At 38.1% G+C, this 22776-nt stretch overlaps 1 protein-coding gene and 1 pseudogene across 1 annotated transcript in view; one reads left to right on the forward strand and one right to left on the reverse strand.

Moving 5' to 3' along the window:
- Positions 1-22776, reverse strand: part of MROH8 (maestro heat like repeat family member 8) — a 45865-nt gene that overhangs the window by 17929 nt on the left and 5160 nt on the right. Inside the window, exons 3-12 of the mRNA XM_039864292.1 lie at positions 22386-22531; positions 20035-20157; positions 13962-14041; positions 13073-13217; positions 12075-12170; positions 10128-10232; positions 6070-6205; positions 4506-4624; positions 3386-3538; positions 1620-1780 (exon numbers count right to left, since the gene is read on the reverse strand). Of these exons, the coding sequence (XP_039720226.1) occupies positions 1620-1780; positions 3386-3538; positions 4506-4624; positions 6070-6205; positions 10128-10232; positions 12075-12170; positions 13073-13217; positions 13962-14041; positions 20035-20157; positions 22386-22531 (1264 nt within the window). The remainder of the gene's footprint in view (positions 1-1619; positions 1781-3385; positions 3539-4505; positions 4625-6069; positions 6206-10127; positions 10233-12074; positions 12171-13072; positions 13218-13961; positions 14042-20034; positions 20158-22385; positions 22532-22776) is intronic.
- On the forward strand, positions 11258-11376 carry LOC120604123 (uncharacterized; annotated as a pseudogene).

Genomic DNA, 22776 nt, shown 5'->3' on the forward strand with positions numbered 1-22776 from the left:
GTCTCTTCCACTCCCCCATGCCACCATCTAATTGGCTAATTTACACTAAAAACTCAGCTTGGGGCAGCCCTTCTTTCAGAAATCCTTCTCCAAGCCTTCATCTAATTGAGTTCACTCCTAAGGATCTCCGTGGAACTTATTTTGCTTTGGCATCCTCTGCTATTCATCTGTGTCTGCTACCAGATTGTGTGCTGCTTGAAGTCAGGGTCCCTATCCTTTCCATTACTTCCCTGGTGCCTAAAAGCACGCTGGACACAGCAGATGCTTTGAACAGACTTTTAAGAACAGTCACCCCGATCTGTACATAAACGAACTAATGGACTTCAGGTAAATGACTAAAAATATAATCAGAATGAAGTTTCCTAACTCATTTTCCTTTCTAACAGGTTCCATGTTCTCATATGATCTAAAGCAGTAGTTCTCAAAGTCTTCCAAGAGCTAGTACAAATACAAACACAATAAAATAATGCTAAACTTATACTTAAAATAGATATATTTGATATTCTGTACTAAATCACATATTTTATAAAAGAATCTAGTATAGTTAAGCTGAAGCAAGTAGTAAAGATTTAAAAACAATGTATTAGAGAAATATATTAAAATAAGAATATTTTTAAAAATCTATATTAATTCATTTTTTCTCTCAATGAGAAGTCCTCCTTTATTTGATTTAATAGTAGAATGCATAAGTTCAGCTTAGAGAAAACATCAGCACTACACCAAGATATCATGTGAGAACCGTTCACTGAAAGTGGGTTTCAAACAGTTTAAAGCTGAGAAATCTTTTCTTCAAATACAATAATTACCCAGAATCACAATATATAAAGCAGATAAAAGAGGTTTTGCTCTAGTTAAAGTGGTGGGCATGGGTGGGGTGGAGTGGGGTCGGGGCTGGAGCCCTCTTCTAATGCCTCGCTGCCTCCCCCATAAGGTATGTCCTGGAACTTCCTGGGTGCCTCCAACTCTGAAAACCAAAAACCAAACCAAACCAAACCAAACCAAAAACCAAACCAAACCAAACCAAACTAAACACAAAACATCTTGTTTCTTCTTCTCTATGAGTCTATTTTTTTTTATATATATACTTATATACTTATTTTTTGGCTAAATCTCAAGTGCATTGCGGACATCATGACATTCATCCCTAAATACTTCAGTATCTATCGACTAAGAATAAGGAAATTCTTCTGTATAACCATATTATCTTTTCACACCTAAGAATATTAATTTAATAATTTAGTATAGAGTCTATATTTAAACATTTTCGACATTTTCTTTTTGAGTCTTTCTCAACCAGAATCTAATCAAAGTCAACTATTGTATTTGGTAATGTCTGTCTGTCTTTTTATCTGGAACAGTGGTCCCCAGCACCATTTTTCTTTTGTGACGTTAACTTTTTTGAAGAGTTCAGCCCAAATCTTGTAAGATGTTCCTCACTCTGAATTTGTTGAGTTGTTTCCTTATGTTTATGCATTATATTCTCATTTATATTGCAAGCATCTGCCTATATCTTGTCTATAAGAATATCATTAGATTTTTGAAGGCAACCATTTTCCACAATACTCAGAGCTGTGTCATACACCCCAATTTAATCCAGAGGATGTACCAGGTTCTGTTACCTGTCATATGGTACTGGATGACACAGAAGGTGGTTGATCACTATATCTGTGTACTTGGGCCTGGAGAGAAACAAACTCACGGTAGTTATGACTTGTTGGCGGACTCTAGGATGGCTGATTAAGGATAGCTGGGCACAGATAACTCCCATAATTTCTGGCACCTGAAGAGAGAAAAGAAATCACTAGACCTTAATCTTGTGAGACACTGATAGTTACTGAGGCTATTGTAGTTATTTCTCAAAAGTCCTGAGGGTGACTTTTAAAACAGAATGTTTATTATTTTTTAAAAAGTTCATTATCAAAACTACTTAAAATATATCTGTATGTATGTATATGCATATAAAAGGATTTGGAAGAATATTATACAAAGAGATTAATAATGTGTCTTTGAATGATGAGATCTTTTTTTGCTTATATATTTTTTCTAATTTTTCTTCGATGATTACTTATTAATTTTATAATAATACAAACTAATAAAATTAGCGTTGCAAGGAAGCTGGGTTTCTTTCACTCTGACTCTGAGAATGGCAGAGGAGTCATACCTGCCTTCCTCCCAGAGATGTCTATCATGTTCAGGCAAAGGAAATGGGCCATTGGGCTTTGGTCCATTTCTCTGCTTGAACTACTCTTCCTGCTCATAGATGCATGGTTTCAGGGCTCTGTGGAAATGTCAGCTTCTCAGGGAGGCAGTCCTCAACCATCTCATATAAAATGGCTGTCATTGCCACCAGTTGCCAGAAACTGGTTTAAGGATGGCAGGTGATGCAATTTTGGCAAATGAAACAGAAGGGGAAATCTGCTGGGGGCTTTTGGGAAAGATTAAAGGGGCAAAAGGAAGGCAGTGCCTCTTCTTTGCTGGATAGTCTTGTCTTATCTGGTCATAAAGTCTAAAATTGTAGTGACTATCTTATGACTATATAAACAGGCAAAGTAGAAAGATGCAAAAGCCCTTGTCCCTTTAATAACAAGGTTGAGTCACTAAATATATTCTACTTCCAGACTTATTATATGAGATAATAAATGCTTTGTTTAAGCTCATCACAGTTGATTTTTAGTTTTTTTAAACAGCTGATAGCACCCAACTGATACAAGTGTCCATCTCACCATGCTCTCATTATATTGTTCTCCTTGCTATTGTAATAGATTAAAAAAATGGATTTTCATTATTTAAAAATTTCTTTTTACTTTTATGAAAATGCACACAATTTTAAAAGCCCAGTGGTATTTCAAGGCTTTCTCCAGCCTATTCTCCAGAGACACTACTTCTATCTCTTCCAGTGTATCCTTCCATATTTCTAAATGACATAATTATGTTATTTCTTGATGTATCAATTTTAGACACATTTAAATAAATTCTCTTGATTTTAAACTTACTAAGTCGGCCCCTTCTAGGATCATTCATTGATTGCTTAATTTTTAAAAATTTGACACCATTAATTAACCTGGATGAGGATCTATATTGAAGTTACCATGCTGACATGTGTTAATTATATCTTCTCAGAAAAATGACTCTTCTGGAAAATATGGACCACATCTTAAATTTTTAAAAATTGCCCTCCCTAGTTGCATTCACAGTGGCTGTTTATTATATGCTTGCTGAATGGATGAATGTTCAACAGTGACCAAATGGACTAAGGCTTTGACCCTGGTCTCCCTCAGTAGGTGTTCTCAGCAGATAAGAGCAGCAGAAGAGACCTCAGCAGCTGCAGGAGGGGAGAGGTCTTGCTAATATTTCAAACCCAGGAAATGGCCACTGAGCTTTTTACCTTCTCAAATCGGGATTCTGCATTTTTCACCAATGTTATCAGCAGTTCTCCTGCTGACTGCTGGGTGTAGGGATGTTTCAGATTTTTCAGGCCATCCAATGTAGTCATTACAAACTGGCAGAGCTCATTTGAATTGAGAAAAACTTCAAAGACCTGAAATGATTTATGCATAATGAACTTCCAAGATATGATAGAGCCCTGAACAAGGAATAGATTCTAAGTTAACAATCAGAGAAGCGTACAAATAAGCATAAGGCCGTTTACTTCAGTCTTGTTTATAAAAGTGAAAAACTGGAAGCAACTCAAATGTCCACTGCTGGGTCTGTGTGTGGCCTTTTACAGCTCTGACTTTTAGAAAGAAGCTTTATGACTGAGATCCTCAGAAAGAGTCACACTTTTATAGAAATAGAACTAAAGGAAAGGCCCTAGTGCTATATAGCTGGCAGGGTCCCAGACATAGCTAAATACCTTGCCTGGAGACAATATATTAAAAGAACATGCCATTATGTTTCTCATTGCACTTGGCAGTGTAAAAGTCCTTCACAGGATTATGACAGGTATAATCGATTGGGCACTTACCATGTGACAAGCACTAAGCAAAGCATTTTCCACACGAGCATCTCATTTAACCCTTATAATAATTGAATTACCCCAATTTTTTACAGATTCCCTTTTATAGATGAGAAAACTGACACAGAGAATTTTAATTACCTGATACCTTTGACCCTTCATAAGTAAGACCTGTAGGTTTTCTTTTTTCCCTTATCCTCTACCATAGTGTATTAGATGCTTAAATATTTGATGAATAATGAATAAGTACATTAATTTAAAAGTTTATAGCTTGTTGGATCAATTACATTTTCTTGAAGCTCTTTTTTGTGAGAAGGGTTTACATTTGCAAGAGGCTGGCTAAGGTTAGAACAATCAATGGGAGCATAGCTCGTCTAAAGAGATATCCAAACAGTGACACTGGCCCCATATAAAAAATTACCAGTACTTTTTCCAAAGTGTTTTTACTACTTTACATTCCCATGAATGAATGTATGAGACTTCTGGTTGTTTGCCATCCTCTCCAACATTTCAGGTTGTTTGTATTTATAATTTTTGCCATTCTGATTACCTGGGCAATTTTGAAGGGACAACTGTAGAACTGTTTAATACTGTAGAGGTCTAGGAGTTCTTGACATTTTTTCATTGCTCTTCTCAAACTCTGGTGATTTTTCTTGTCCTGAGTGATATCTGAGAAGAAAATATGAAATATTGATACTTTTGGCTTATTTCTTTCCTCTTAATTTTGCAAGTCTGGTTCATCTTCAGGTTGAAGTGAATCCCAAGAACTCAATCTTCTTGTCTTTGACACTTGAATAAAAATGCCTGTGGACAGGAGTATGTGTTAATCTGAAGGCTTTTTGTAAGAACACAGCTTTTGAGTGATCGAAGGACAATCAAACCATGTTAAACTATTCCCCATTGGTGAAAACTTTCGAGAGGTCTCCACAAAAAATTGCACAATTTTGTACTGTGTCTGATAATTCTGATATCAAACTCTTTATGTGTGTAGTTTTGCTGATTGAGTCTGCCAATAGCCCTTCACAGTACCTTGTTTTTTTCATGTTTTATTGTGAGTCACATTCACTAGAAATTTATATATGAGAAGTCTTTATCATTTGGTTGAAGCTACTGTATCTCCAACTAGAAAATAAGATCTTTAGGGGAAGGGATCTTGTCTGTCTTGTTCACCAGTACACGCCTAGAAGAATAAGTGCTTCATAAATATTTGTTGAATAAATAATCAATTTTATTTCCTTGGCAGTATGTGTTGGTAGACGTGCCTCATACTCAGAGCTGCCCAGAGATGAGATTGCTACTTCAGGAAGCACAGAGCTTCCTTATCCTTGGGGTGAGTAAGCCCACGAACTACTTGGTGGGGGTAGAGTAGACAGACTCAAGCACTGGGAGTGGGGATGCTGGGTTAGATATTTTCTGGTCTCTTCTAACTGGGCAGGTCAATGACCCTTCTTGACCATCTGGCCCTCTTTCCATTTCTCAAACTCCTCAAGCTGATAACCTGGCTAAGCACCTTTTCTCACACTGTTCCTTCTGTCTAGTATGCTCTTCTTATGTCTTACCTGGCTAATGTTCTTTATTTTTCAAATTATCTTCACAGAGGCCTTTTCTGAACCCTATACTAGATTTGATTCTTACCCTTGTAATTTCCTCTCATGGCAGTTATCTTTATTTATAATAACAGTTATTTGTTGGTTCTTTGATTGTCTGATTCACCCACTAGACTATGTTATGCAAGGATTGGACAACTCGTGTTCTGGTTACCGTTGTATCCCAAGTAAGTACTCAGTAAACATCATGAAATAAATCAACAAAGAAGGCCCAAATGATGGTAAGAACCTCTTGCACTTCTGACCAAACTAACCACTCCCGTTTGTCCACAGGGCCACATGTCTAGATACTCCATGGCCATGTAGATGGCTGACACTGATCCAATGTTATTAATCTAATTATTAAATCAGTTTGCTGCATCTCTGCCTATGGACTATGTACCTTTCTTATTGTAAACAACTGCAAAAGCTTTTCTAGAATGTGGGGACTGAGGGCACAGCAGGACTGGTGCTCCTGTTGTGCTAGAGAATTTATTCAGGGCTTCACTGCCTTCAGCAGTGCCTTACACTTCAGCCTCAGAGTGATATGCAGCAGGTAGTGTGTGCCCTCTGCGGCCTCCTTGGCCAGCTCTTTCAGTGGGTCTCCACACAGTAGTGCCATCAGAGCCACTAGATGTCCAAGTCTTTGGAATTGCAGTGGGAGCTAGTCAGGAAGGAAAAAGAAAAATGCCATTAGAATACAGGAGCATTCAGTGTCTTAGATTTAAGTTGTGAAATAATTTCACTTTTGCCCCCATTCAAGAGAAGTGCAAGAGTTATGATCAGTTCTTAGATCTCTCTAGGGTTAACATTTAACGTATGGAGATGCAATATAGTCAACAAATGATATTAAATATGAAGGTAGAAAAGATAAATGAAGTTAAGAATTTGGTTAGCATGCAGAATACATAATCGTCATTTACTTGAGCTAGGCCATGGAGATAGGCTCTGAACTTTCTCAAAGCTAATGCAGAGGTACACACAATGTCCCATTTAATATGATTCACAATGCTCATAAGATAAGAAGCAAATAGCCATGCAGAAAAAGCACAACTGTTTTTGGATTGAGGCAGAAAAAAATTTCTTCTATGGCTCTTCGGAGAAATATACTGAGATATTGTGAATGATAGCCTCTACAACCTATTTACAGTAAACACAGCTTCACATACACAAAACTGTGTAACATCTTTCATTCACTGATATAACATTCATTCACTCAATCAACAAACACTGAGTGTCAGTTATAAGCTAGAAACTGGTTATGACTATGGCACTTAACAGCTAAAGCACTATGACTGGCACTGGAAATACAATATCCCTGTTCATGGAGGTGATATTCTAGTTGGAAGAACATAAAATAACAAAACAAAGTATATGTATCAAATGGTGATAAACGCTACGATGAAGAAAAATGCACTATGGCCATGCTACCCTGAATGTGCCAGATCTTGTCTGATTTTGAAGCTAGGCAGGGTCAGGCCTGGCTAGTACTTGGATGGGAGCCCATCTAGGTCTGATGCTGTAGGCGTTAAAAAAAAATGCGGAGGGAAAGGAATTGCTATTTTAGAATGGTCAGGGAAGACTTCATTAATGATAAAATAAGGGACTGAGCTGTGTAGATGTCTTGGAGGAAAGCATTTCAGGCAGAGAATAGCAAGCGCGAAGAGAAGGGAATGTGTGTGATGTTTCTGAGGAGCAAGTAGGTTAGTTTAGCTGGAGCAAATGAGAGCAAAAGAAATAGGAGGTAGATGAGGATGTGGCCAGATGGCACTGCAACTTACAGAATATTATAAGGATTTTTGTTTTTTTTTTTCTGGTGAGATGGGAAGTCATTGGAGGGTTAGACTCTAGAGGGTTCTGAGCAGAGAAAGGACATGAGCTGACCTATATTTAGTCAATGAAAATTTAATTGAGCATCTACTATGTAACATATTCTGTGCTGGGCACTGTGGATACTGTGGAAAAGAAGACAAACATAATCACTGATGAAATTTACATTCTATTAGAGGGAAATAGGCCATAAATCAATAAAGAAATAATTAAACAAGATAACCTCTGACTCTAAGAAGTCATAGGAAGGAAAGAGAGCGATGAGATAGAGAGCGAGAGTAGATCTATTTGTAAGGAAAGGCCTTTTGGAAATGGAAATATTTAAATTGAGCACTAAAGAATGAGGAAGGGTTAGCTTTGTGAAGAATTGAGGAAGGTTATTCCAAGTGGAGGAAGAGCCAGAAGAGCTTTATATGGTAAAACTGTAAAGAAGGCCAGTGTGGCTGAAGTAAGGTACAGAGAGGCAGGTAGGAGCTAGATCATATAAGATCTTTTATTCTAAGAACAGTTAGAAATCATTGGATCAAAAGAGTGACATGGGTTTTAAGAAGATAACTGGCTACAATACATACAGAGAACAAAGTGGAAGGAAATGAAGTAGAAGCCCCTACTCCAATACTCACGCACAAAAAGTACTCAGAAGGAATAAATAAAAATTTTAATGGTGGTTATTTCTGGATGACAAGACATTTTTCTTCTATTTCTTAAAAATATTTCAAAATTTTTCTATAGTGAGCGTATTGATATTCATATAATACAAAAAAAAAAAAATCCTAAACTTTATTAAGACAAAAAAAAAAGGCCACTGGAGAATTATGTTCCTAGTCTGACCACTACATGGTTCTTTAATGTTCTCTTTTCAAATTCTTTATCTTTTCAGGTTTATTTGAGAATGTGAAAAGGATTAGGGATCCATGGAACATACATTTGTCAAAACGGCACACTTAAATTGGGTAGATTTCATTGTATATCATATCCAGAAGATCGCACCATGCAAAATTCTGTATACAACATTCTGATGTTCACAGACGCCAAAGGCGCCCAGGTCAAGCGCCCTACATTAGCAATTCTCCCTAGGAATAAAATGCGAAGGAAGATCTACAGGGCCCAGAAAGAGATTACCTATAGAAAGGAGTCATCTGAAATTCTTTTTTGTCTTTAATCTGCAGCCAAAATAAGAGGTTGAGAAATGTAGAAGGAAAAACAATGTGTTATTGTCACCAGAATAACAACAATAGGGCAGTCAATGAAGACAGAATAAGGTAGTTGCTGCGGCCAGAAGTTACTTGCTTTCACTGACTAAAGAGAGAAAAAAGCAAGTAGCATAGTTTGAGGGACTGAATTTACTTGAATAAGGAAGTGGAAAGTTTGGGTATGTTTTCAATGTGAGAAATAAGAAAGTTAGTGGAATACAGTCCTTTTAGGCATGACTGATAGACTATTTGTATCAAGGATAAATTCTCCAAGGAAAATTCTGGCATAAGGACCTCACACTCCTACCCCACCCTCCCAATTTCAATTCCAATTCCTGGCTTTATTATGCAGATTGGAGAAATGACAGATGGAAGACGAGAGGAGTTCCAGTACCTGGTTCTACCTGGGAAAGAGAAAAAAGATTTGCAGATCTAGAAAGAAGGTTCTTAGTTTGGGGGAATTTTTTTTTTTTAAGGAATTATGGGAGTGATGCAGGACAGGGCAAATTTCCCAGAGTGGGGGGAACTCAAGCTCTGTACCAAGAGTTCTTTGCTGAGCACAAGAAAGAAGTCAAATGCCCACCAAAGTTAGAGTCAAAAGGAAAGTTTATTAGAGAAGGAAAAAAGCAAAGGTAAGAGAAAGCAAAGACAAAAAGCCAAGACAAGGAAAATAAAAGCACGGAGTGTCGGGGAATCCAGTTTACATATCATTCTTAGTTTCTGTGAGTTACAGTTTAAAGACTTTGTTTACCCATTTTCCTTTGATATGGGCATACAGTAAGAAAAGATAAGAGTATGTAGGGAGAAAAAGTAAAAATATGTAGCGTGAAAGGCCTGTTGGCAGTTCTCAGGCTTTGATCCACAGGTACCCCATGATTTTAGCAATAGGGAATGAATGATTTTGTGTAGGATGCCACTGAAAGACTCTGTTTTTTTGTTTTTCCTTCACAGTGTTGGGAAATGGTTTGTTAGCAATCCCAGCAGAAATCTGCCTTTGTCCTGCAGGTTTCCTTGTGGTCTGGCTGTAGGGCTGGTCCGCATATTGCAGTCTCTGAATATGGCCCGATCTAACATTAGGAGAGGATCCTTTAAGTTAGGAGAGGATTCAGAAGAAGCGAGAAGAAAGAGAGTGAAAGACAGAAATGAGAGGATTTACAAAGAGGAACTGCAGAACCATTTTCTTTGAGATGCTGAGAGATATGTAAACTGTTTACTTATATTTGCCTGCTGACTTTATTACTTCAAATACAACAGTGCACAGAGACTAGGCCACTGTGAGCCCTCAGATATTTTTAGGTTACACTTATTTACTCATTCATTCAAAAATATTTACTATAATGTTCTAGCTCTTATGCTAAGCAATGGGGATGAAAGATTTATAAAGAAAGTATCTGGCCTCAAGCTGCTTGAATTTTAGGAGAGGGGTAGATATGTAAATATTGCTAAAGGCCATGATATTACATGAGCACCAAGGAGTTACCAGTCTGGGCGTCATAAATAGGAAGAATGTAGTAACAGGATAGCTTTAGATCCTTCTCCCTCTGCAAATGAAGGGTTGCTTACCTTCAAGTTGAGATGTCTGGACAAGCACTTTAGCACTTGTGCCATGCTGATTGTGGCCCGTTCCCGCTCATGGTCTTTGACTGACTGTACCCATGGATCTATGTGCTATAAAAAATAAAGAGAGTCTAGATGGTTTATCAGGAAGAGCTGAGATAACACTCTTATTCTCTGTGGAAGAAAATGGGGAGAGAGAAGTTCCACCTGTCACTACCATGTCTGAAAATATTTTCCTAAGTGATAACCAGTTTGGGTTGGAAATTAAAATGGCGGGATGACAAGGAACAGAGACCCAGAGGATCAAATGGTCTGCATTCTACTTATTTTCGAGACTTATTTTCCCTTCATCCCACTTTCTTCTATTATTTATTCTATTCTTCTGCATGTTTTCAACTTTCTAGAAAGTTGGAAAGAAAGAAAATTAATGATGTGCTATTAAAGAACTCTGAGGATGGGGAAATTGCATCTGTCTGCAACAGTCATGGGAGGATTCAAGGAGAAGATAATCATATCCATGACTAGGAGTTTCACAAAGAAGATGACATTTCAGGTAGAAAAAAACGGCTTATATTAAGCTGCCAATGCAGGCAAGGAGAAGGCACAACTGGATAAAAAAGAGAAACCCAGTCTGGCTGGAGTGTTGAGGTACAAATAGAAGAGGAATGAGAAATAATGTTAAGGTTGGTTGTGGCAGAGATAAATGTCCATCTACACTTAGATACAAATGATTAATAATAGTTTAAAGGACTACCGCTTTCTGAGATATCTGCATCTTGAAAAGGGGCAATGGAGCAAGATGCTTGAATTTTAGTGAATGCACTCCAATGAATAAATCCCTAATGATGGAATGGCATCTGCTAGAACCTGACAGATAGGGGCAGGTGGGTATTAACAACCTTTAAATCTTGCCTGGCTGACTCTGTTCTCTGGTCACCGAAACCCTTCTGTGGTAGTAAGCAGTAATAATTTAAGGCATTAATTACAGCAACCATTTAAAGCATTTATTGAAAGAAGCTGTGGTACATATATACAATGGAATATTACTCAGCCATATGAAGAGATGAAATACTGCCATTTACGACAACATGGGTGGAACTTGAGATAACTGTGCTAAGTGAAATAAGCCAGACAGAGTTTACGGCGATGCCACCCTGAACAAGCCTGATCCTGTCTGATCTCAGAAGCTAAGGAAGATCGGGCCTGGTTAGTACTTGGATGGGAGACCACCTAGGAAGACCAGGTGCTGTAGGCGTAAAAAATAAAAAATAAGGGATTGTAAGCTGACAAGGTCCTTGCAATCTGTGAGGTCAACCAAGGATTGCCTTGCCTAAAAAAAAGAAAAGGAAAGAAAAGAAATAGGCCAGACAGAAAAAGTTGAAAATCACATGATATCACTTATATGTGAGATATAAACCTAAAAGCAACAAACGAATGGGACAAATAGAGACTCGTGGACATGGACAATAGACTAGTGGTTACCAGAGGGTAGTGGTGGTGGGGGTGGGGAATAGATGGGGTAAAAGGGGTCAAATATGTGGTGACAGAAAGAAATCTAATTATGGGAGGTAAACACACAATGTAAATATATATATGCCCTACTGTTAAAATGTACAGCTGAAACTTACTGGATTTCATTAACCAATGTCACCATAAAAAAAATTAATTAAAGTGATTTAAAAAATAAATAAAGCATTTATTGAAGTCCATTTATTCAATACTCCTAGTAATTATTATCTCAATTTAAAGGTGAAGAAATGAGATTCTGAGATATCACATTTCTTGCTAAATTTATAACTAATAAATGGCAGAGAGTCGCAATTTGAACCCAAGTCTGACTCCAAATGGATAGTTGATACTCTTAACTATTATGCTTAATCCTGCCACATTTTCTTCTTCTACTTTCACAGTAAATAGGAACAATTTCCCATCCTCTCCTGATATCTTGTTTACCTTCAAAATGGTGTCAAGATTTTCCAAATGTGGGTCTTTTACCACCAAGCTCTGGAGCATCTCACAGAATGCCTGAAACGTCTGCCTGTAGAGACACTGAAAAGGCAAAGCATCAGTGATGCCTCCCTATACGAAGTTCCCCAATATCGTACACTTTTAAGGCTCTCATAACCTCAGATTTTACTCAAAGGCGCAAAACCAGTGTGAAAGTACTGGTAGGCACTTTGTGACCTGAGGTGAAACAATATATGTTCATATTACATGGACATCTCGGCATCACGGGGAACATAGTCAACTGATTCTAACTACATTTGGGGTCTTACTTAGGGTCATCACTTTTAAAGTTTGAATTGTGACCCTGATATCTTGAAACAAAGGCTAACAAAATCCCCTCTGGCGACTACTTTACCACCCAGTCTACTAGTGACAGAAAGAAATCAAGGCCTTTGCATTTCCTCCTCTCTCTCCCTGAAAGCTTCTCCTCCAGAGACAGCCATACTCTCTTCAACTATCACCTCATCTGGGAAGCTTTCTCTGACCGCACTATGTAAAAAAGCCTCCCAACCACGGTCCTCTTTATCCTCCTTTTTTCCTGTTTTATCTTTTTCATAGCACTTACCACCACCTGATATTATATTCACCAGCGGTTTGTATCTTTGCTACTAGACGTAAGCTCCCTGGATGGGAGAGTGTTTTGCTGTATTTCTGTTGCTCATCATGATGTTTATTTAGCACACGGGAACCCTAAAGACCTGCTAAGTATGTGAACACTCCGCCTTATTTTAAAGCCAAAAGCAAGGAGAGAAGGAATGAGGGGAAAAAGAAAGAAGACAAAATGAAGAGGAAAAAAAAAAAAAAGGCAATTTAACCACCTATTTTATTTACTAGACTTCGCTTAAATGGTTTTTGGCTAGTTCCGAAAAATCAATTGTACTCTCAAAAGGCTAAGATCAGCTGACCCTGGGAATGGCAAATTATTACAGCGAAGTGTACGTTACCTCTGAGTTGTAGGACCCACTTGGCATGACTTCCTGCAGCTGGGTAAGAGTCTTTACTGAGGGCAGAGTGATTATACTTTTGGTGATAAGACTGAACAAGTCAACTCGATCTTCAGAGCCAAACAGCAAATGGACATCTTGGTAGCTAAGAAAAGACAATTTGGGAATAGCAAGCTGGCAAGAGTTTGATTTGACATTAATAAGCAGGAACTGAAGTAACCCAAAAGGAAAGGGTAGACCGATGGGTATATCATTCTGATGGAAGTCAGTCTGTTTGGTTACATCTCATGGAAGGTTAGAGGAAGACTTTCAGGCTCTGAACCTCTATCTTTCTCCTCTTTTCCTCTCTGCCTCCCCAGGAGGTCACTGGAGTAACATCTTTCCAGGCTTTCCTCCAGCTCAACCATGGAGAGAAGCCTGTTACAGTCTAATATAGTAAACCACGATTTTCCAAAGTATGTTCTGGTCAATGTTTATTAGTTTGGGAAATGGAGGGTTAAACCAAGTTAAAAAAAAATTTTTTTTAACGCCAGGACTTCTTGGGACATTTAATCAGTTAACATGCAGCACAAAACTCCAAGAAAGGTAAACAGCAGGCAGCCCTTCCAAGTTTCTTGGAACTCCACTGTCATAAAGCATATATGGAAGTAACTTTCCATTGAGTATACTCGGGACAAAACTGAACTACAAAGAGGTTCCAATAAGATCTTTTAGATATGGATGGTTGGATACACAATATCAAAGTTCTTACACAAAAACATGGATTTGGCTTCCTCTTCTCTATCTAAATAGTTCTGAGAAGTTAAAAATATGGAACACGTCAGTTGGTTCTGGTATTGGCCCCAAATGAGGGAACAGGATGCATGTGTAAGGGGCATGTGGGTGTCACCTGAGGTCAGTGATGGTGACAAAGACCTCCTGGCGCACAGGGCTGAAGAGAGAATGCAGGGGCTCCTCTTCCACCAGCATCTGCAATGAGAAAGAACTTCAGAGATGAGAATGTGCCAGGTCATTAGGCCAAATGATCAGAGATGTGGGCGGCCTGCAAAAACAATAGCAGGTCCTTCAGTGGGCTCTGTTCCTGGTAGGATAGTGGCCAGGCTAGGAGTTTCTTCTCTGGAGCCAGACCCTGAGGCCTGACTCTGCCTCTTACTAGCTGTTTGAGCTGAAGCCAGTTATTTAACCTCCCTGTATTTCAGTTTTCTCATCTATAAAACGAAATAACAATGCTACTTACCTTTATGGGGTGCCTGTGAATATTAGATGAGCTAATTCATAATACCTAGAAGTCCTCAATAACTGAGATAGTGTCTGTTATTCACTGTTCTTATTACTAGTGCTTATTTCCAGTGTAGGCATTTTAACTTCTGTTCCTACTAACCCAGTCATCTGTACTACAATACCTAACAGTATTCTAAGTTACTTGTCCTAGAAAAGGAATAACTTTCCAAATTCCAAATTGGCAGAGGGAAAGCTGCCTTGCTCTGCTGGAAAAATCTGCAGAGTGACAGAGAAGAAAAAACAGAGGCTTTGGAGTCAGATAGCACCTGGGAGTGTGTGCTGGCTCTGCCACTCACTCACTGTGTGACCTTAATGTATAGCTTCCCTATGCCTGAGTTTCCTTATCTGCATGGAGGAGATAAGAATATATCTCAGGGCCCTTGAGCCACTCTTCTCTTGCTCAGGTCCACTTTCACGTCTGGAAGTGTACTGTTGCTTTACTCTCCCTTCCAAGAAAGCTATTCTTTTGCTGCTGTAACAAACAAACAAACAAACAAACAACAAACCTATCTATCTATCTATCTATCTATCTATCTATCTATCTATCTATCTATCTATCTATCTATCATCTATCTCAGGGAGTTGATGTGAAGAGCAAATGTAAATGGCTGTAGTGGAAAACTCATTGGATTGACCACCCGGTCTCTCTGGAAACTGCTCCCAGCCCACAGGAGCATCTCGCAGTCATGTTTCTGCTAAGTCATTCTGTCCCACTAACCACAGGTCATCTGTCCAGTAGATACTAAGGTGAATTAGATTCTTTCTCAGTAATCTGGAATTGAGACAAAGGGCTTTAATCTCAGTCTGGCTGATCGACCCAAAGGAGAAAATTTAAAGTTTAGGAGTAATGGGCCCTATGGACAAGGTAATAGAAAGCCAATTTTGAGAAGAGAGGAGAAGGGAAGGAGGAAGGGAGAGAAAGAGATAGAGAACTGGAAATGCATACAAAGGTGCAAAGATAAGAGATGGAGAGAAAATTCTCCCTGAGTATGTGAAAGTTTATGTTTATTTATTTTTTTTCTTTTTCTGGTTTCATTCCCTTCCTGGAGCAGACTGCTCTTCCTGTCATAGGTTTCTGCGAATATTCAGTTAGCCTAAGAACAAATGTCTCCTTTGGTGCTTCAGCTGCTTTTAATGGATTTCTCTTACCTGTCACAAAACAAAACAAACAAACTCTCCCTAGGAACTGAGGTAGTGCCCAGGAGGCAGTGCTCAATAAATAGTATCGTGTTCTATTTCTTGCCCCTTTTGGAGTTTTTCTCTTACTTTTCAACTCTGGTCAGATCTTGCTGGTGGCCTGCTGCTGTTCTTCCTTATTTCCTTAAGGAACTTAGTTATTTTTATGGCTTTATAGTCTGGAAGGAACAAAGCATAAGGCTCTGCCTTCAGCCTCCCAGTGCACTACTCGCCCAAATTTAGTTACCTCATGGGCATCGCCACTAAGATCACAGCTACAACCTGGCAATTTGGTGTTAAAAAGTGAATTCATTATCTACCCCCCTCCCCAGACTTCAATTGTTGTTAACGGTTCCCTTTCCCAGGGCTCATAGAAAAGATGGTTTATGATTTTTTTCTTCTTTATTCACTTCCCACATCCAATCAATCACAGCGATGGTCTCTCTGCTCCGCAGTTTGATTCTCCATCCCTGCTGTCATATCTCACATGTGGATGAAGGCGGTGCCCTCTTAACTAAACCACTGGGCCTGCATTCCCTTCTGATCTCAATCTACTAGACCACTTCTGCCAGAATAACCTCTGTTTTCTTTTTCCTTTTTTAATCGGTGAGGTCTGAAAGGCTTATTATTTACCCACAATTATGCTAATCACTACAGGGAACTCAGAAGTGAGAGGCAATTTTTTTATTTGTAAAGTATTTGTGTAGTAGAACCACATGGGGTGCCTATCCAGATCACAGCAATCACCCCTTCACTGAGAACTGCCTCCAATACACAGAGAAGGATACCCAGAAGTCATATCATTACTTTATGATGCTGCCCCAAGACACACCTGGTGATGCAGGAATGGAGAACAGACCCAGTCTGGGCTAATCAGATTCTCTCTCCCAGAATTTGGAATTTTAGTGATAGACACAGACTGGAAGCCGCTGGAGGTTTGGCCCTGCCTTTGAAACCCCTGGAGCTGTCCTGGAATTTGCTCTTATGTAGGCTTGATTATTAAACCTCTTCCTTAGATTCTAAGGGAAATAACCCAGCATCCTTTGTTTGTTTTGTTTGTTTGTTTTTAACTTAAGTGAGCCAGGGTTGATTGTTGTTGCTTGCCCCGAGAAGAATCCTAACCAGTTTTAACAAAATGAGATATTTTGTCTCAAAAGTCTTAATGAAAGCCAGAGATATTACTACCTCCATTTTCTGGGTGAAGCTAGATGTTAGTGAAGTTAAGTGATTTGTCTAAGATCACACAGGTTGTGCTTGACAGAATTAGAACTAGAAATTGTGTCTTCTGATTTCCTAAAGTAGCTCCCTTTCCTCTCTACTCTTCTGCTTCAGGGAGCTCAAACTCTTACTAGGACAACTGGACAGTCTTTTCATATTAGTTCAGTCCACTGTGAAATAGCCTCTGAACTCCTTCAGCATTTCTTATCCATACCACTGAAGAGTCTTCCTGAAACATCATTCTCATCAATTTCCTGCCTTGCTGCTCAAGTTATATCACATTGTCACAGTGCCTCTTCAATGTTGAGTGCACTCTTTAACTACTTACCAAACAACAACATAGTAGTAGGGTTTTGTGGAAGACTTCAGATGCAGAATTAGGGTAGAGACTCAAGCTAGTAGAGGAGAATTATGAGGTACCAGGGACAAGTCTGGCTATATTAAAATTCTACTACAGTAGGTTTTGGTGCCCCTGCCTGCTGTTGGGCACCACTGGCTATTCTGCCATATTGCAGGATGTTGAACCCTGGCCTTGGCATAGCCAGGTAATTTATCATTTAAAGCCCCTACCCACTGAGTTCTCTCAACTCTATTTATCACAACCTTTAAAGGTTAGATCAGGAGAGCTATCTGAATTAATTTTACTTCAATCTTGTCATTACTTTACTCTAAATTTCAGTTGCAATTTTTTTCTTTTGCATTTTTTTTCTTTTAAAATTCTCAACAGCCTTTATGTAGTTTTTTTGATTTTGAGGTAAGAGACACATGATAAACTGTACATATTTAAAATGTATAGTTTTTGATTTTTGACATATGTATACATCCATGAAACTATCACCACAATCAAGATCATAAACAAAGAGATCACTCTCAAAGGTTTTCTACTTTGTAATTTCTCTTTCTTGCCCCTCCCTATTCTGCTTCTATTTCCAGGAAACCACTGGTCTGATGTCACTATAGGTTTTGCAGGTTTTAAATTTTTATATAAATAGAATCACACAGTATATATATATATATATTTTGGTCCAGCTTCTTTCACTCAGCATAATTATTTTGAGATTTGTCAAAGTTGTAGTATCAATAGCTCATTCCTTTTTATTGCTGGGTAGTATTCCGATGTATGGATGTACTAAAATGTGTTTATTTATCTGCTGATGGACATTTGGGCTGTTTCCAATGTGTAGCTATTACAGAGCTGCTTTGAACATTTGTGTACATGTCTTTGTACATGTGCTTCATTTTACCTAGGAGTAGAATAGCTGGGTCATGTGGTAAATGTATACGTAACTTTTAAAGAAACTGCTAAACTGCTTCCCAAAGTGGTTGTGCCATTTTACATTCCCACCAGGAGTATATGAGAGTTCCAGTTGCACCATGTCTCACCAACACTTGGTATTACCTTTCATATTTATTTTAACCATTCTAGTTGGGGTATAGTTAAATCTCATTGTGGTTTTAATTTGTCGTTCCCTAATCACAAGGATGGAGCATCTTTTCATATACATTTATATATCTTCTTTAGTGAAGTATTATAACAGATTTTTTCCCTTTCCTTAGCCTCTTTAGTTCTTTTTATTTCGATATTGGAGAGTCATACATCAGCATAAGTCATGAGAAGACTGGAAAATGCCTTAAAATTCTTTCTTTATAATGACCCTGGCTTTCTCCTCCAATGGCTTCCTCCGCAGAACCACCTCTCCTCTCGGGTGTTGGGTGCTGCACCCTTTTAGCTCCTGCACATGCACTTGTAGGGACTTCGTAGACTTGTACAATGATACAGTGATCCAAGCAATTCTCTCATGAACACCCACTACCCTTAACTCTTCAAGACTGAACCCTCTGCTCACCCACTCTGGTTGGTATCTGACAGTGAGTATTTTAATACTGGCTGGACAGGTCCAGATGCAGAGTGCTTTTGCTGTTTGAGTCTTGCATGTGTGGATCTGCTGAGCTGGCTGGTTAAACCATGTGGCAACCCATTGCTGCCAATTCTTGTGGAAGTAGGACTTTGGAATCATGCCATCTAGCTGGGTCCTATGGCTGCCTATACTCTTCTTTCCATGGAGTACAGCCAAGTAGAAAGCTGCGTTCATTCTGAAATTTGCATTACATCATTCTGTTCTTTTTGATGTATTGTTTGGAATACTTCTCAACCTATTTATGAGGTGTGGTCATTTCCAAGAGGATTGTAAACTCTCAGAAGGCAAGAATTAATACTTTCAGGAAATGTGTATCCTTTAGCAAAGCACCAGAGTGTTCTAGATACAGAAGACCCTTGATAACTGTCTATTGCTGGACAAACCTGTTAACTGGTTAGCCTCCAGTTCTGAAAACTAATTATCATTCTAATTAGCCTTACAGATCTGTAGGTTGAAAAAAACTGCTTATTTTCCTGGAGTGTATAAGAAATCCCAGACTCGGAATTTTAGAGCTTTAGAGAAACTGGAGGGGACATTTCACAATGAGAAAACTAAAGCATCAAAAAGTTACATGCTTGCTTAAGTGTGTCTCCTCTTTCATAAAGCCCTTCTGGATCCTTTGACATGGAATTGACCACTCGCTCACTCCTCTGAGCCCTCACTATACCTATTTAAACTTTTGTCACAGTCCCTGTAACAGTTGATTGATTACACCTTCCTTGGCTGAAGAACAGGAGTTATGGCTTCTTTTTCTTTGTAGTTCCAATTCCCAAGATACTGCTTGGAATTTTCAGGCACTTAAAAAGGCAATGACTGAATGAGTTAGTGGCAGAGTGTGGCTGGAGTTAATTAATAATAGGATGAAAAACAATAATAAAAAGAATACAATCATGTTTCTCAGATGCAAAATATGTATTAGGAACCACACTACCTAACATTTATTTATTTTTCATTTATTTCTTATTTAATACTCTCAATAGCTCTGTGAATAGATACAGCTGTTCTTAATTTATAGATGAGGAAACTGAGGCACTGAGAAGTTAGTAGTTTCCCCAAGTCGCATTGCTAGAAAGAGGCAGAGCTGGTACGTGAACCTTGGCATTTGATCACAGAGTCTGCCTCAAAACTACGGCTTCGTTAATGAGAATGCAGCATTGTTTTTACTGAGAAATTTAAATGCTGTTCCTCTCCTTTCTACTCCTGTTTCAATTAGTTTTCAAGGATGATTACTGTGTGGAGTACTCCCGAGTATTTCTCCTTCATGCAGAGATACTGATATGAGAACGGGATAAAACCACTGAAAAATTTGATAGCCAGGTCACTGAATTTGCATGGTCCCAATAACTGTGATAAGGTCACAATACTTACATTTAGGATATGCACAATGTCTGCTATGTGGCTGTGAATGAATGATTCCGTGGTTTCATCATAGGGTAAAGTTCGGCTGAGAGAAGACAACGATCTTAGGAATGTCAGCTTCTCAAGTTCACTCTGAATTTGTGGAAAAATGTTGAAAATACAATTATACATTATAACCTCACTTAATAATTGTAGTAGGCTTTTGAAAGTTTCTTGGAATGTTTTAAACATGACATGTCATTCAAACCAATATCAGTCTTCTATTTAAGAAATGAATAAATTACAGAGGACTAAAATTCCTTGTCCACGGGCCCTGCCTGGGTTTGGGACCTCATTTTCCCTCTAAGCTAGATTACTAAGTGCTTCATGATGGCTCTCCCCACCATTAGTCTTTGCTTCTCCACCTACCCACCCTGTATATTGCTGTCTGATTTAGTTTTCTAATGGTGATATCTGATGCTGCTACTTCTAGCTCTCTTGATGTTATTAAGGATTCATTATTCTGAGTCTTTAAAATGAGCCTATTAAAATGCAAGTTCTGATTTGAAAAATAATATCTCTTTTGTATTATTCTCTTTTCCTAAATATAAAAGTACTATTTATTAGAGAAAAGTACTATTTATTAGAAAAAATAAAGAATAAAAAAGAAAATAAAAGACATCAATAATTCCACAATCTTGAAAAAATTTCTTTCAGTTTTTCCCCCTTCTACATATAGATGGTATAAACTGGTATAAGCTCTCTAGAGAGCAAGTAGCAATACACAGCAAGAAGCTAATTTCACAGCCTGATACTTTCTCACCTGGATTCGTATAACAATCCAACACTGGGTTTCTCTGCTGCAGTTTTGCCCCTCTTCAATCTATTCCCCTAGCTCTCCTAGATTCATCTGTTAAAAACTGCAAATTTGATCAGGTAAACTCCCTATCAAAAATCTTGTAATTGCACCCATGGGGGGCAAGGCCCTTCCCAATGTGACCCCAGCTAATCTCTTCAAATTCATCTCTTGCCTTACCTGACAGCACTCTGAGCTTTAGCTAAATTAACTTTTATGCTGCCCTTTCTTGCTTCTGGGTCTCTCTGCACCTTCTGAATTCTTTATGTTTCTTTTTGTTTAGTGACTAAAATCTATATCTCCTTTAAGACTCGGATCGTGCATTTTCTCCTGAAGCAGGGGCAGGTTCTCTTCCTAAGTATATTCATAAACTACATGTGTATATTGCTATTGTGGCATTTGTAATACTCTGACAAAATTACCTTCTTATTCATTTACTTCCTTGACCAGCTGTGGATCCAGGTCAAGGCAGGAAATGGACTTTCCCCCACAAATTCACTGTAGCAATCCAAGCCCTTTATTCATTACAAAGAAACCTTTTATGACATGAAGTATAAAGAATAGTCTGAGTCAAAAGTGAAGACCAACATTCTGACTTTAAGTGTTTTGTTTTTAATTTTTTTATTGGCATTATTTATAGAGAAAATGTAAAGCTTGATGGATTTTCAGAAACCAAAAATATTCGTGTGTGTGTATATACATCCAAAGGAAATGAAATATGGATCTCAAAGATACTTGCACTCCCTTGTTCATGCACCATCATTCACAATAGCCAAAATACAAAAACAACCTAAGTGTCTGTGGACAAATGACAGATACCTTCGACACTATGATTTAAACATACCAAGTTTCTTTGAGATCATCAAATACGTTCTGCTCCTTTGTGCCACAGGTTTTTAAGCACAACATTTCTTATTTCTGGAACATTCCTTCCAATTCTAACTTCTCCTAGTTTCTCTTATTCACTCCTTAGATCTAAGCTCAAGTGTTACTTCCTCAGAAATGTCTTCCTTTACCCCCAGGTTAAGATAAATTGTTCTGTTAGGTAAGCTTATGATGAATGAATGAATGTTTCACCGAAGCAAAGGAATACTGTATTAAGTTGAATAATATAGATTTATAGCTATTGATCTAAAAATTTTTTTTCTCCTATCATCTCTGATGTTTATTTTTCTATAATTGCATGCATTTGTATGCACGCACACACAAAAACCTGAAAATAAATATATATACCAAAATGTTAACAGTAGTCATCTCAGGAGAGTGGGATTAGGGAAAATTAATTTTTAACTTTTTTATTATCGTTTTGTTTTTATAGGAATTCTATAATTTTTATAAATATAAGTATAAATATAAATACAACTTATAAATGTTTATAAAGATATAAATATAAAAATATGTGTAAAAATATAAATCAATTTTATAGCCTATAAGTTATTTGTATAATAAAGAAGTAATAAATGTTTAAAGTATTTGTTAAAATGGAGGAATAAGTTGGATAACTCATAAAGATTGTTTGTCATACCTTTAGCTCCCCATTAAAAAACTCCTGGATGGATTCGATCAGCTTCTCAACAGTGGTCTCGCCGAGGGGGCCCTGTTGGGTCAGGTGTCTGAAGCTATCTGTGAGGGATTCCTTCGGGAGTCCAAAGATATCAGAGATGTCCGAGTCTAACACTAAAAGAAAGACATCAGATGCTGCCTCTGTGCTACATAAAGTTATATAGTTTAGTGGGGAGAACCACTGGACATCAGGAAAGATAGGTCCTGGTCTCATGTCACTATTTGCTCTGACACTTGGACCAAGTTCTTTTCCCTATCTGTCTGTTTTCTCAATCACAATTCAATGTTTTCAAAGGGCCTTCTAAGCTATAAAAACCTTTAAGACTGAGCTATAGCAGGGTGGTTAAAAGATG

This window comes from Pteropus medius, unplaced genomic scaffold, assembly GCF_902729225.1.
Source record: "Pteropus medius unplaced genomic scaffold, Ma_sr-lr_union100, whole genome shotgun sequence".
Classification (NCBI taxonomy): domain Eukaryota; kingdom Metazoa; phylum Chordata; class Mammalia; order Chiroptera; family Pteropodidae; genus Pteropus; species Pteropus medius.